At 41.2% G+C, this 16,168-nt stretch overlaps 1 protein-coding gene across 11 annotated transcripts in view; it reads left to right on the top strand.

Annotated features, from left to right (window-relative positions):
* The first annotated feature begins 2 nt into the window (after positions 1-2).
* LOC133570882 (inositol 1,4,5-trisphosphate-gated calcium channel ITPR1) overlaps positions 3-16,168 on the top strand; it is a 185,612-nt gene continuing 169,446 nt past the window's right edge. For 8 of the 11 annotated variants that reach the window (XR_009810255.1, XM_061923669.1, XM_061923664.1 and 5 more), the window contains exons 1-3: positions 3-371; positions 2,947-3,062; positions 14,798-14,868. Coding sequence is in view for 10 of the 11 variants with exons in the window: in XM_061923669.1 (XP_061779653.1) it covers positions 2,971-3,062; positions 14,798-14,868 (163 nt within the window). In the remaining variant the exon portion in view is untranslated. The remainder of the gene's footprint in view (positions 372-2,946; positions 3,063-14,797; positions 14,869-16,168) is intronic. The other 3 variants (XM_061923671.1, XM_061923670.2, XM_061923672.1) reach the window with 1 other exon arrangement.

Raw genomic sequence — 16,168 nt, 5'->3', positions numbered from 1 at the left:
AGTACTCGAATACATTGCCGTAAACACAACAAAATGGTTTAGCTTGTAAAAGTAGTGGTTTTAAAATGAAGGTGAAAGGTAATATTTGCCACTTAGTTGTGGTGTGATATGACAATATTTCCCAGAGAAAAACAGTGCCGCCTCGCGGGAAGAAGCGGCAGCGGTGGAGCAGCAGCGGGAGCTCAGAGCAACGCCTGTCCGCCTGCCTGCTCGCCTCCTCGGCGGCCGAGCTGTCACGAACACAGGCTGGGTCCATTTCGCTGGGTCTCACTATCGGCCAACCGAAGGAGAGGAGAAGAAGGAGAAAGAAGCCGCCGTCATGTTGTCGTAACTCGCATTCGAAGAGCTGAACATCGTACATCGCCACCGGGGTAAAGTTGAGCCTCAAAACTTATTTTCTTATCTTCATCATGTCTCTCACAGAGAGAAAATATGGAGCTCTCTCCTTAAATGGACAGCATGTTTTCTTCTCCACTGCTGAAGACCGTTATCTGTTGCTCAACCATGTTTGGATTTTCTTGATCGATTCAAATTCAAAATGTGTTTTGTTTTACTCAGAAATGACAACCATGCATGATTGTGTGTAAGACAGTTAAATGCACGAACAATCTTTATTTTGGGTCTGTTAGGCTACGCTAATCTGTGTCAGATGGAGCAAAGTGGACCTGTTGCAGGTGCACAGCTTTCTGCTTGCTGCACAAATTATTAACTATTCAGCTGAGCCAGCAGGACTGTATTCCTCTGACATGAAAGGTTGTTTACTGTAGATGCAAATACATGCCTTACTTATCTAATGACAATCTACGGAGCCCCTAAAGCAGGGGTGTCAAACTCAAATACAGAGTGGGCCAAAATTTAAAACTGAACAAAGCCACGGGCCAAGGTTGAACAAATTAACCTTTAACGTACTCTACGATAATGTTGTGTCGTTCGCGAACGATTCGTTCGAACGAACGAATCTTTTGAGTGAACGTACTGAACCGAATCACTTCATGAACTGGTTCGTTCCTTTCTCAGTTCAGTTGAGCTCCGCCGCGACCATGCCGGTATGAGTGGAACTGCCGCATTCTGTGACTCACCGAACCCTCGACGTCGGCGAACGACGCAGCCAGCTACTCATCATGGGGGCGGAGGGAGGGACTGAGCGAACGATTCGTTCACCGCGGATTAACGACATGAATCACTCAGTGAACGACAGAATCAGGACTCGCGAACCTACTGACACAGAACTGACTGTGTTGCGGAAGAGGACGTCACATTGAGGCTCTCGTTCAGTCACTGTGCGCATCGTTCATTGGGTGCTGAGGGCTTGTGTCGTTCGCGAACTGACACACACCGAGATCTACCGCTGGGGAAGCTGTTACTGACTGACTCATGATTCGCCGACCTGCACACAGAGCTGCTGCTGCAGAAGTGATTCAGGTTCACGTACTGAGCTGTGCTGACTGTGGCGCTGTGTCAGTCACTCACTGCCTGGTGTACTGCATGCACAGAGCTGTGTAGGGACTCGCGTTCACCCTATTTGCTGCTTCTCCCGCGAATGTCTGCACTGTACTGTACTACGCACGCCCCCCACCCCCCCCTTTTGGGGGGGGTGGGGGGGTGGGGGGGGGGATTCGGTGAACAAATTTTTTGAACGACTCAATTTAAGGAACTGATTCTAGTGATTCAGTACAGTCAAAAGAACTGCCGATCCCATCACTACTCTACGAGCTATCGTCACGTCCGCTTTTCATCCATTCTAACATCGTTCAGACCCAGTCACAAGATATGTGCGGCTTCTGTACGCACACACGAGCGAATGCAACGCATACTTCAGTATAAAAAACTTTAACACTGTTAGAAATATATGCCACACTGAATCCACACAAAACAAGAATGACAAACACATTTCGGGAGAACATCCGCACCGTAACACAACATAAACACAACAGAACAAATACCCAGAATCCTTTGCAGCACACACACACCTTGTAGCGTCCCGGAAGAGTTAGTGCTGCAAAGGGTTCTGGTTTGGCGTATATTTCTAACAGTGTTAAAGTTTTTTATTCGGCTACCCTCTGTGTAACCTGTATCACTGTTGATGAAGTATGCGTTGCATTCTAATGTGTGTGCGTGCAGAAGCCGCACATGTTATGTGACTGGGCCAGCACTCGTTGGGCGGGCTGGCTGGCTGGCTGGCGTTTGGAAGACTCCCGGGAAGATCAGCGGGCCAGTTTTAGTGTTAATTTGATATCGCCTCAAGGGCGAAGTGAAATTACACGGCAGGCCAAATTTGGCCCGGGGGCCAGAGTTTGACACCCATGCCACAAAGGGACATTGATGTTTTGCGAGATCTCGCGATACTTTTGCGAGATCTCGCGATACTTTTGCAATTTCTCGCGATACTTTTGCGAGATCTCGCGATACTTTTGCGAGATCTCGCGATACTTTTGCGAGATCTCGCGATACTTTTGGGAGATCTCGCGATACTTTTGCGAGATCTCGCAAAAGGTTTTTTTCCTATGTCAGTGAACCGGAAGTAAAACAGACACAGCGATGGCGGACCGGAAGTGAAACAGACACCGCGATGGATGAGCGGGAGCATGCGGGAGGCTACCCATCATATGTGCTCTGTTGTGGGACCATAATACGATTTGATGTCTTTACATGTTAGGCCAATACTAAAATAGAAATCAATAAACTTCTCCCACGGATGATGGGTAGGCTCCTCCATCGCTGTGTCTGTTTTACTTACGGTTCACTGACGTAGGAAAAAAACCTATTGCGAGATCTCGCAAAAAGTATTGCGAGATCTCGCAAAACATCTTTTTCCCTCCATTTCCTTTTAGAGGCTCCGTAATAATCAAACTACCATTTAAAAATGAATCATTGTTATGATGACAGCTACGATAAACCATTTTACTTCTGAAAACTTTTCTTGACATTCATTTTCTCTTGCGGTAGGTGTCCCTTGGGTGTGTGTCCAACATGTCGGATAAAATGTCCAGCTTCCTGCACATCGGGGACATCTGCTCTCTGTACGCGGAGGGATCTACCAATGGGTTCATCAGTACCCTGGGGTAAGTGCATTGGACTGGACCACGCGATTACCACATTTGTGCACACCCCATATCATAGAATGTTTAACGAAAGTTTTTTGTATTATATGGTTTTCTGTGTTAGCTTGCTCTAAACTCCCCATTCTACCCCAGCTCTCTCCCCTCTCTATGACATCATCACTAGTTGACGCTGTAATTCCCCGGACACAAAGTTAAACCACCAGTATCTGTTCATATTGTATATTGATTACCCCAGTGGCGGGCCGTGCGTTTCCCGCCTAGGCCTTCAGTGATGTCCGACTTCAATAATTACCTCTCAAAATACCATAATTTATGTCACCACATGACCATTGCTGGAGAAATACTATACAGAAACACATTTACACACTACTGTCATTGAATCACCACATCAGCGGTGTACAAAACGGGTTATTTCCTGGCGCATTTCAAAATCAATAAACCCGCATCAGCAATTAAAACATATCTTATGTGGAACTGTCAAAATTAAAACGGCAAAAAACATATTAAACGTGAAAAAACAAAAATATATATATCTGAACTCACAATTTGAAGAACCCATTCGAGCTTCCGGGGTTGGCCCATATCGTCTCGCAAGATGTAGTTTCTCTTTAAATATCCTTCTTGAAAATGGCTTTGCAAATATATGAGTTGTCTTGTCTAATCATAAAAGATGCAGATGAGGCGTGTTGGCTGAGTTCTTGAAAGTTTACTCCACAGCGTGCTCATCAAAAACACCGGCATGGCTACATTCAACTTAAACGTGGCTACTGCGCATGCTCTTCACTACTGTGGCATGCTGGGTAATGGAGTTCTTATGTTACCTAGCTCATAACATCACAATATATATCTGCCTCGGGCCAACTGGAGGGCCTTACTGACAACAACTTGTGAACTGATTGGCTATCGCAACTGTCTGTCAAATGTTCGTGCCCGTTCACTTACAGTGCACCGACGCCCGCATTGTTGATTCTGAAGGCCCGGGCAGATTTCGTACAGCATGGCAACATAAGCTAGCTGAATTCTGATTGGATAAAAATGCTATAACCTAAAACCAACAGCACTGAAGGAACATAATATGGCATGAAGAGAATATGAATACTTTTAGATATTTAGGGAAAGTAAATAAATAAATACTTTTATCTTTAATTATGATCATCCCAAAAGGGACAAGCGGTAGATAATTGATGGATGGATGGATTTCTGGTTATGTTAGGCCAGCAGATAAGGCATTGTTGGCCCTGACGGCACACTGCTGGATTACCCCAAAACAGCACAATTTTAACAAAGAACATTCCTTTTATAAAGAAAAACAAACTTTTAGAAGAGGAATATTGCTTAAAAATACAATAGAATGTACTACTAACAACTACAGTAATGTAAGAATATTATACACTATTAACCTTGGAGAGTGGACTTCTACGGTGTCTCTTTCCAGCTGCTTCTCCGTCAAACACACCATCAGCAGCTTGTTCATATTTTCATGGATAAATGTCCGCCGCTTAGAGATCCTTTTAACATTCTTAGCTGACGTTAGATTCTTTTAGCTTCCAAATGGTGGAGACTACCTACATGTAATTGAATATGGTCCCCCGCCAGGGCAAAATAAAAGCCACCACACCTTAAAAATTATGCTTTTTTTCGTGCATTTAAAGTAATATATTGTATGAATGGATATACTGTATATAGGCTATTAACTGAGCACTATTGACGAGTAATGCCCTGTAAATGCAGACACCGAAGAAGGACTTTGATCACCGAAACAGCACTGCCAAAACAGGATGTTGTGATGATGTAGGCCAGACTCATACGATTGTCTGGAGCGGAGGCAGCGTGTCTGTGGTGTGGACCTACTTTATTTTTACCCAGATGTACCCGCAGGCAGCGATCTGTGCAGGTATTAAGAGGACAGTGGCGGATTTAAGTAGAGAAAGGCTGGAGCAGCAGCATGAAGCAAGTGTGACGTCAGGCTTGCTGCAGCGCTCGCTGTTCATCGCAAACCTGAAGCGGCAGAAGAAGGAGTCCTCAAACACGAGTACAGTCTCCAATAACACCAGAAAAACTTGTTAGAGTTGATGCTTGTTGTTTTTAATAAAGAAAAAGTAGTTAAAAGAATTGGAGAAGTCTATAGAAATTTGAAAATTGTCAACAAAGTACATTGTACAAAAAGCAACAACAATAGAAAAATAAAGCAAATAGAAATTTGAAAATTGTCAACAATGTACATTGTACAAAAAGCAACAGCAATATAAAAATAAAGTAAATAGAAATTTGAAAATTGTCAACAAAGTACATTGTACAAAAAGCAACAACAATAGAAAACTAAAACAAACTATATAAGAAAAAATATAAAACTAATACTAATAACACCTATTTTGTTATACATGTCTGTATAAATGTTTTAGGCCTTTTTAAAGAAAATATACACATGCAAATTATGATGATGATGATGTCATATTGACCACGCCCCCAGCTATGTCCCTAGCAACGCCCCCAGTGACACAGGTGTAATGGCAAACTGAGGAAGAACCTCGCAATGATACGCTCGAATTGCTTCTCCAATTTGGAGTCACGCTCTGATGATTTCTTTCTTTGATTCAATGAATATCATCTGCTTCTCCCAGGAAAACAATGTTATGTCGATCTCTACTGTATCTATCACTGTGACATTTGCTAAGCCAACTAATGGCGGAGATGTTTATAACTAAATTATTGCGAGTTACAGTTAAAGACAGCTTTTATCTGAAAACACTCTCGATTTGGGCCACTCTTAAATTGAGGTACCACAACAATTGAGCATCTAACAACTAACTACTGGTAAGAAGCTAAAAATGAATACTTGTTGAAGCACATGTTGCTTTAGTGACAGCATTCCACCTTGTTGGGTAGGATTCTATCAGCATCTTGCAGGCAATATTTACGCTTTCTTCCTTGCAAATGTGCTCCGCATGTGTCAGATTGAGGGGACATCTCCTTTTTGGACTTATGCTTGGACTCATTGTCAGGTGAATTTTCCCCTTTAGCTTCAGTTTTCCAGCAATCACCCCAAGGTTTTGGACCAAAACTGACTGCTTGAAGTGCTGGATGCTGACCACTCATGATAATTCAAATGGAGCTACAGTCCTGCCATCTTCTGGAGTCAAGAGAACAAAAACTCAGAAGGTTGCCTACAGCCATAGCTGCTAATAAGCGCTAGTTAGAGAGTCGGCGATTATTTACTTTTGTAGACCAACACGCACCGGCGACCATTGCATTGTGGAGGTTGGTGGTTGGTTAGGTGCGTATTGGCGACACTTTCTGTTCAGTGACAGAGTAGGACTGAGAAGATACATCCATGCAGTTTTATCTCATGGAACAAAGGCGTGAAAACTAGTGGGAGGACTTCGAAAAGGTGCTCTGGTCTTAACTGACCCCTCCAGCAATGATAGCGCTGGGAGAAAAGGAATCAGAGGTGGCAAATGCACACGTAATGATGAAGTTTGTTTTTGTATATGTGGTAACAGTGGAGGTGGTGAACAGATGGAAACTGTACAGTGTAATTGTGTGTATGCAGTCGTAAAAAAGTCAGCGAGTCATTTTCCCACACGTCGGACTTCACCTACACTTGTTGCATCTAGATTTACTCAGGGAATTGATATAAAACTGCATTTAGGGACATCATCCAGATAGAAAAAGGTATTGTTCTGTCTATTGGGACATAAGTAAATTAATCAGAAGTGTGAGGTTGCATTAAGATTAAATCACTGTAAACATTTTTTTGAGTTGAGTTTGAGTTTATTTCGAACATGCATGCATACACAACATGATACATTCGAACATGCATGCATACAACATGATACATCACAATTTCCAGTTTTCTCTTTTCAACATGTTCGATAAGGAGTAGGAAGAAGCAGAGCTTATTTAATCCTACCCCTTTTCCTTTACTTAATTGTTGCTAACACTTTTGTTCACTTCCTGTTCTCAATGTATTCAGAATATACTCCATAAGTAATAACATAAAAACATAAATAAATAAATAATAATTAATGAAGTAAGTTGTAATATATATGGTGAGATAAATAGGATTATCAATACATTCAGAATGTTTATCATGGTTCTTCTTCTTTGTACTTTGTAAACTCTTAAAGTTTGAAAAGTTTCTTGAATTGGATCATTTTAGTACATTGTTTGATTTCTTTGCTTAATTAATTCCATAATGTAACTCCACATACTGATATACTAAAGGTCTTAAGTGCATACAAATGTTTTAAATGAAACATTTTCTCTAAGGTTATGTTTCTTCTCTTTTGTTGAGAATAATTGTTGTACATTCTTGGGTAGCAGGTTATAGCTTGCTTTGTGCATAATTTGAACTGTTTGCAAATGCACTATGTCGTGGAATTTCGATATTTTCGATTCAATGAATAAAGGGTTTGAATGTTCTCTATATCCAGCCTTATTTATTATTCTAACTGATCTTTTTTTGTAACACAGTTAATGAATGAAGTGTACTTTTGTAGTTATTTCCCCATATTTCTGCACAGTAACTCCGATATGGTAACACTAGCGAGCAGTAGAGAATATGGAGTGATTTTTGGTCCAGTGCATATTTACTTTTATTCAATATTGACGTGTTTCTTGCTACTTTATTTTTTATGTGAGATTTCCAGTTCATTTTATCATCAATCATTTTACCTAGACATTTGGTTTAATTTACTCTTTCAATTTCTACTCTGTCTATTTGTATTTGTATTTGACTTTTCAATATTAGCAATATTTTAGTTTTACTGAGATTTTATGATTGTCTGTTTTTGTCAAACCAGCTTTTTAATTTGTTAATTTCTTCTGTTATTATTTGTATTAGCTTGTATTACCAACTTTAAGTCTTTTGTAACTTTACAAATGTCATTTATATAAAGATTGAACAGTTTTGGTCCCAGTATTGATCCCTGTGGTATTCCACAGAATATATTTAGTGTTGTAGACATTTGTTCTAGCTTCACATATCGTTACCTGTTGGTTAAGTAGCTTCTAATCCAGTTCAAGACCAACCCCCTGATGTCACAGCATTGTAATTTTTGAATTTAAATATTGTGATGAATTGTGTCAAATGCTTTAGTTAGATCCATACACATTGCTGCTGCACACTGTTTACCATCTATTGCATTGGTAATTTTCTCTGTTATTTCGATTGAAGCCATCAAAGTTGAAATATTACCTCTGTATTCATATTGGTTCTCAGTGAATATTCTATATTTGTTTATGAAACTCTCCAATCTGTTATTGAACAGTTTTGATTTTAGAAAAATTGTGGAAGTAAAGAAACCGGTCTATAATTTGTAAATTGGTATTTGTCTCCAGTCTTATAAATGGTGGCATTTAAAAAGTTCCACAACTTCTCCCACACATGCAAGAGAGCATAAACTACCAGAAGATTTTGCTGAATTGTCATGTCAGTATTTATTTATTCAAATTATCACCCTTTAACAATGGAATTAAGCTAAGACACAGGTGTCAAACTCATGTTCTGTGCGTCAGATCAAGCAAAGAAAGGTATTTCATCTGGCCCAAATGGCGAATTTCAGTAAATGAGAACCCTAAAGTACTTCAGCAAAACGTTATATACTACAATTAATAAAAGAAGCCAAAGTGGATGCATTTCACTAACCATTTTTCTCAAGGGTTTTGGATTACTATAAAAATGCGCACTAATTTACCTGTACACGACTAAAAATTACACTACTCTATTAAGCCCAGTTTGTACGAATAACACATTAAAGATGTATGATAACACTGTCAAAAGTGATCATTGTAACTACAACTTGTTAAGAGAAATTGATAATATGTTATGTATCATATTGAAGCTGTATACATGTTAAAAAAAAAACTTCAACCAAACATCGAAGTATGCTGGTAATCGGTTGCTCCTCAGACACATGCTCAGACTTGCCAAATTCTGCTGTTTTTGGGTGCAAACAAAATACTGTAACCTTTGCCCTGATGTTAAAACCATGATGAGTAGTTGATCAACAATGACTATCTTAAAACAAGCAAAAAAGAACATCCACAGCCGTCTTAGCATGCATGCAAGGCAGTTCTCCCCCATTGTATTTCCACCCTCTGTTTTCCCTGCACTCATCAGTCACAATACGTTTAAGGACTCTCAGACTGTCAGAAAAATGTAACTCTTCGATGCAGGTATTGCCCCATGTGGAGGAGTTCAAGTACCTCGGAGTCTTGTTCACGAGTGAGGGAAGAGTGGATAGTGAGATCGACAGGCGGATCGGTGCGGCGTCTTCAGTAATGTGGACGCTGTATCGATCAGTTGTGGTGAAGAAGGAGCTGAGCCGGAAGGCAAAGCTTTCAATTTACCGGTCGATCTACGTTCCCATCCTCACCTATGTCCATGGGCTTTGGGTTATGACCGAAAGGACAAGATCACGGGTACAGGCGGCCGAAATTATTTTGCTCCGCAGGGTGGGGGGGCTCTCCCTTAGAGATAGGGTGCGAAGCTCTGTCATCCGGGAGGAGCTCAAAATAAAGCCGCTGCTCCTCCACATCGAGAGGAGCCAGATGAGGTGGTTCAGGTATCTGGTCAGGATGCCACCTAGGTAGGTGTTTAGGGCACGTCCGACTGGTAGGAGGCAACGGGGAAGACCCAGGGCACGTTGGGAAGACTATGTCTCCCGGCTGGCCTGGGAACGCCTCGGGATCCTCCGGGAGGAGCTGGACAAAGTGGCTGGGAAAAGGGAACTCTGGGCTTGTCTGCTTAGGCTGCTGCCCCCGCGACCCGACCTCGGATAAGCGGAAGAAGATGGATGGACGGATGGATGCGGGTATTTTTTAAAAATGCAGATTTCCTCCACACCAGTCTCAACAAAAAGTCCATCGCCACAAGTAAAGATTTAAAAAAATGTCTGTCCACATAAAAACGAATCAATGGCTGTTATCACTGGCTGTTTTACTTTAAAATTAGTGCACACTTACACAGAGTCCAGGAGACATTTTTTTGGGGTAGGCAGGGGTGGATTGGGTGGTGTTCAATTATCCAGTAATCCTGTTCAACTTGCAATCAAAAGTGTGCTCTGAATTTTGGCCCATTGTGCGAATGAGTTTGATTTGAACTTTAAAGGGTTCATATTATGATTTTTTTCAAAATCTAAAACAGTTCCTTTTTCTCTACATAACATGTAATGGTGGTTCTTTGGTCATAATTTTGCATGGATTATGTTTTACAGACTGTTTTTAAGCCACTTTCTGACTGTCTCTTCAGAATGCGTCGTTTTGTGGCCGGTTTTATTTACGTGCCTCCAATTTGTCTGTGTCTTCTTACCACCAGCCATGTTGTAGTTTTCAGCGCATCCATATGGAGTCTACTGACAAATTTTAGTTAGAACTATACGATACTTTGTATTAGAAATGGCAACAGAGGAGGATTTTAGCATGCATGTGTGAGCCAGTCCACCCCACAACAAGAGGATAGAGAAAAAGAAGCAACTTTTTGACTACAGTGCGCACTACTGTACGATGGCGTATTCATGCAGAGCACTTTGGGTTAATTTGTACCACATATGGATAATTCACTGACGTCACTGGCAGGAAAAATGTCACAGGTTGTGCAAATTCCAATCGTTTGGGGGAAGTATGAAGGAAGTCAAGATTGTTTTAAGATGTATTTCCAGAATGGCATTACGGTGGAACAAGGGTTAGTACGTGTGCCTCACTATACAAAGGTCCCAGGTTCGATCCTGGGCTCGGGATCTTTATGTGTGGAGTTTGCATGTTCTCCCCGTGACTGCGTGGGTTCCTTTTGGGTTCTCCGGCTTCCTCCCACCTCCAAAGACATGCACCTGGGGATAAGTTGATTGGCAACACTAAATTGCCCCTAGTGTGTGAATGTGAGTGTGAATGTTGTCTGTCTATCTGTGTAGGCCCTGTGATGAGGTGGCGACTTGTCCAGGGTGTACCCCGCCTTCTGCCCTTGTGCAGCTGAGATAGTTTCCAGCACCCCTCGCGACTCCAAAAGGGACAAACGGTAGAAAATGGATGGATGGATGGATGGATGGATGTATTTCCGCCATGCTTTCATGGTTACATTTTAAATTTTCGGGACATTTGTAGATCCAAAATACAGAAAAACTGGTACCAATAGGTAAGAAAAGATGGTTTTGCATAATAGGGCCCCTTAAAAACCTTCTGTAGTTGAACCTTTAATGGTAGATAACATTTAATTCAGAGAATTGCCTATATAAATGTAACTTTAATTGACGCTGTGGGTCCGGGATACAACAAGGCAGCGAAAAACATGTCATCAGCAAAATTGCATAATCTGCAAAAGACTCAGAACTCAGTCAGCACTTGTGCGTGGATGGGTAAGTTACAGGAAACACTGCTATTTTCCATTATAACGTAACTCATTTTATTACATCAAATTAATTTAGTTAGCGACTAATTAACACATTTCCTCAAATTGTTATGAAAGCAGGACACTTTGTATGATTCCTGACAGATGTAATTTCTAAATTTTTCTTTAGTTTTCTTAATGTTGTGATGTAGGGCTTTTTTCTGATTTTTACATAATTACTCATTGAACTAACTGGGCATACAGTAAATCATAATGACAAAATGAAAATGCACGATAAGGAAATAAAATAACTTCAAAGGTTCACATCATAATTTTTTTCTACATCCAAAACACTTCCTCGTGGTCTACATAACATGTAATGGTGCTTCTTTGGTCAAAATCTTGTATAGATTATGTTTTGCAAACCATCTTCAAGTCGCTTTTTGCTTTGCTTTGCTTTTCAGGTTGCGCTGTTTTGTGGTCTTATTTACGTGCCTCCACTTCAACTGTGTCTTCTCCTCCAATGTTGTGGTTTTTATTGTTTTCAAATAGTGTCTACTGACAGATATAAGTTGGAACTAAATGCTACTTTGTATTAGAAATGGCAACAGCGGAGGATGCATGTGCATGTACGAGACAGTTTGTCCCAAAACAAGAAAGAAAAAAAGAAGGAACTTATTGACTACAGTGTCGGACTCGCGCAAAGCACTTTAGGTGAATCTCTACCATACATGGAGATATATAAGTCACAAAGGAAAAAATGTCACAAACAGGGCAAATTCCAAATACACAAAAATAGGTACCAATAGGTAAAAAAAGGTTGGTTTTGCATAATAGGTCCCCTTTAAAGGGGAACATTACCACAATTTCAGAAGGGTTAAAACCATTAAAAATCAGTTCCCAGTGGCTTATTTTATTTTTCGAAGTTTTTTTCAAAATTTTACCCATCACGCAATATCCCTAAAAAAAGCTTCAAAGTGCCTGATTTTAACCATCGTTATTTACACCCGTCCATTTTCCTGTGACGTCACACAGTGATGCCAATACAAACAAACATGGCGGATAGAACAGCAAGTTATAGCGACATTAGCTCGGATTCAGACTCGGATTTCAGCGGCTTAAGCGATTCAACAGATTACGCATGTATTGAAACGGCTGGTTGTAGTGTGGAGGCAGGTAGCGAAAACGAAATTGAAGAAGAAACTGAAGCTATTGAGCCATATCGGTTTAAACCGTATGCAAGCAAAACCGACGAAAACGACACGACAGCCAGCGACACGGGAGAAAGCGAGGACGAATTCGGCGATCGCCTTCTAACCAACGATTGGTATGTGTTTGTTTGGCATTAAAGGAAACTAACAACTATGAACTAGGTTTACAGCATATGAAATACATTTGGCAACAACATGCACTTTGAGAGTGCAGACAGCCCAGTTTTCATCAATTAATATATTCTGTAGACATACCCTCATCCGCTCTCTTTTCCTGAAAGCTGATCTGTCCAGTCCAGTTGGAAATGCATCTGCTTTGAGTGTCGCAGGATATCCACACATTCTTGCCATCTCTGTCGTAGCATAGCTTTCGTCGGTAAAGTGTGCGGAACAAACGTCCAATTTCTTGCCACTTTCGCATCTTTGGGCCACTGGTGCAACTTGAATCCGTCCCTGTTCGTGTTGTTACACCCTCCGACAACACACCGACGAGGCATGATGTCTCCAAGGTACGGAAAACAGTCGAAAAAACGGAAAATAACAGAGCTGATTTGACTCTGTGTTTGAGAAAATGGCGGATTGCTTCCCGATGTGACGTCACGTTGTGACGTCATCGCTCCGAGAGCGAATAATAGAAAGGTGTTTAATTCGCCAAAATTCACCCATTTAGAGTTCGTAAATCGGTTAAAAAAATATATGGTCTTTTTTCTGCAATATCAAGGTATATATTGACGCTTACATAGGTCTGGTGATAATATTCCCCTTTAAGATAAATAAATACAGATGTCCGCTAACGTTTTGCAACTCAACGCTAAGAAAACAAAAATGCTGATTATCGGTCCTGCTAGACACCGACACCTATTTAATAATACCACCTTAACATTTGACAACCAAACAATTACACAAGGCCACTCGGTAAAGAATGTGGGTATTATATTTGACCCAACTCTCTCGTTTGAGTCACACATTAAGAGTGTTACTAAACCAGCCTTCTTTCATCTCCATAATATCGCTAAAATTCGTTCCATTTTGTCCGCCAGCGACACAGATCATTATTCATGCGTTCGTTACGTCTCATCTCGATTACTGTAACGTATTATTTTCGGGCGGCAGCACGGTGGCAGAGGGGTTAGTGCATCTGCCTCACAATACGAAGGTCCTGAGAAGTCTTGGGTTCAATCCTGGGCTCGGGATCTTTCTGTGTTGAGTTTGCATGTTCTCCCCGTGACTGCGTGGGTTCCCTCCGGGTACTCTGGCTTCCTCCCACCTCCAAAGACATGCACCTGGGGATAGGTTGATTGGCAGCACTAAATTGGCCCTAGTGTGTGAATGTGAGTGTGAATGTTGTCTGTCTATCTGTGTTGGCCCTGCGATGAGGTGGCGACTTGTCCAGGGTGTACCCCGCCTTCCGCCCGATTGTAGCTGAGATAGGCTCCAGCGCCCCCCGCGACCCCAAAGGGAATAAGCGGTAGAAAATGGATGGATGGATGGATTATTTTCGGGCCTCCCTATGTCTAGCATTAAAAGATTACAGTTGGTACAAAATGCAGCTGCTAGACTTTTGACAAGAACAAGAAAGTTTGATCATATTATGCCTATACTGGCTCACCTGCACTGGCTTCCTGTGCACTTAAGATGTGACTTTAAGGTTCTGCTACTTACGTATAAAATACTACACGGTCTAGCTCCATCCTATCTTGCTGATTGTATTGTACCATATGTCCTGGCAAGAAATCTATGTTGAAAGAACTCCGGCTTATTAGTGATTCCCAGAGCCCCAAAAAAAGTCTGCGGGCTATAAAGCGTTTTCTATTTGGGCTCCAGTACCCTGGAATGCCCTACCGGTAACAGTTAGAGATGCTACCTCAGTAGAAGCATTTAAGTGTCGTCTTAAAACTAATTTGTATACTCTAGCCTTTAAATAGACCCCCCTTTTAGACCAGTTGATCTACCGTCTCTTTTCTGCTCTGCCCCCCTCTCCTGCGTGGAGAGGAGGGGCACAGTTTAGATGACCATATCTGCGGTCCCCTCCAAGGGTTGAGTTTTTTCAACGTGCAATGAACACAAACATTACCTGCAGTTGTATGTCATTCACAAAACCCATCAGTAGAGTTGAGTCATCAGTGATGTATTCCTAAAATGCCTCACAATAGTTTCCTGGTGAAACACTGAACAGTGGTGCATTGTGCTTCAATCTACAGCTTGGTGGATGACCGCTGTGTAGTTCAGCCTGACGCGGGTGACCTCAGCAACCCTCCAAAGAAGTTCAGAGGTAAGAGGCGCAAGGATTGTCCTCTTGCTGCCTGCCATCATATTTGCTAACTGCTGTGTGTTTATACTGAGATCTCTTTGAGAGACACTGCTCCATGTGTTGTGCTGCGTTTCTTTGGCGACGGCCACAATATCTCTGCTCACCGGACTTCAAACAGGGATGGCTTTGACAACGTTAATGATCTGTGTGAGAGTGTGAGAGTGTGTGTGTGTGTGTGTGTGAAGTGTGTTTGTGAGAGTGTGTGTGTGTGTGTGTGTGTGTGTGTGTGTGTGTGTGTGTGTGTGTGTGTGTGTGTGTGTGTGTGTGGGTAGTCTTGCATTGATGCATTCACTTCATCAGTGAAGGTAGACACAGATGGTGAAACATCATTGATGTTAATCAAGACCGCTCTCTTGGAAACCTGCTTTCCAAATAAAAAGCCTTTTTGTGAATGCCCTATTAATAGCCTTCATACAGGAAGTAGAACTTGTGACCCTTGGTTCTCAGACTGGAGGCATTGTACAGAAAGTATCTGATCCTGTGTGGTTCTGACAGTTCTTCACTGTCATAGGTTTGCAAACAAGCAATTTTCAAATGTGTCCCTAAGATTGCTGAGAAATATTGTGTTTGATAGTTTATGACATATAGTCTATGACATATATCCATACACATATATGTATACATATATCAAGGTTCAAGGTTCAATGTTCAAGGGTTTTATTCGTCACATGCAGAATACACCACAGTGAAATGCTTTTTTCCATGCTCTACAGATATTGCGTACAGTGGGATCCAAACACTAGTTGCTGAATCTAATACACTAAATACAAAAAAATACAACAATTTGTATAGCTCTGATGTACATTAATTACAAGACAATAAGTTGCACAATAAGTCCCAGTAGTTATGGTAGAAGTATCAGTACAAGTAAAAGTACAGTAGTCACATACAGTACCAGTGCAATATGAAATAGTATAACAGTATATACAGTATACACAGTATATACAGTATAGGAAGTAATACATATTAAGGTGTCTACAGTTCTTTTGGCAGTTGAGTAGTGACAGTAGTATGAACAAACAGTATGGCTTCTTTATACTCTTGTTTTTACATTATTTACAGTCTTTGAATGAAGAGTATTGTAGTCCAGTAATTACAGTGGTAAGTAAAGTGATTCTTGTGCGTGCGGTTTTGTGCAATTGTGATAAAGTGTTAATCAGCGGTACAGTTGAGCAGTCTGATGGATGGATGGATGGATACATATATATATACAAACCCCGTTTCCATATTAGTTGGGAAATTGTGTTAGATGTAAATATAA

The sequence above is a fragment of the Nerophis lumbriciformis genome, linkage group LG28, assembly GCF_033978685.3.
Source record: "Nerophis lumbriciformis linkage group LG28, RoL_Nlum_v2.1, whole genome shotgun sequence".
NCBI lineage: Eukaryota > Metazoa > Chordata > Actinopteri > Syngnathiformes > Syngnathidae > Nerophis > Nerophis lumbriciformis.
The sequence above is the reverse complement of the archived record's forward strand: the minus strand, read 5'-3'. Positions and strand labels throughout refer to the sequence as shown.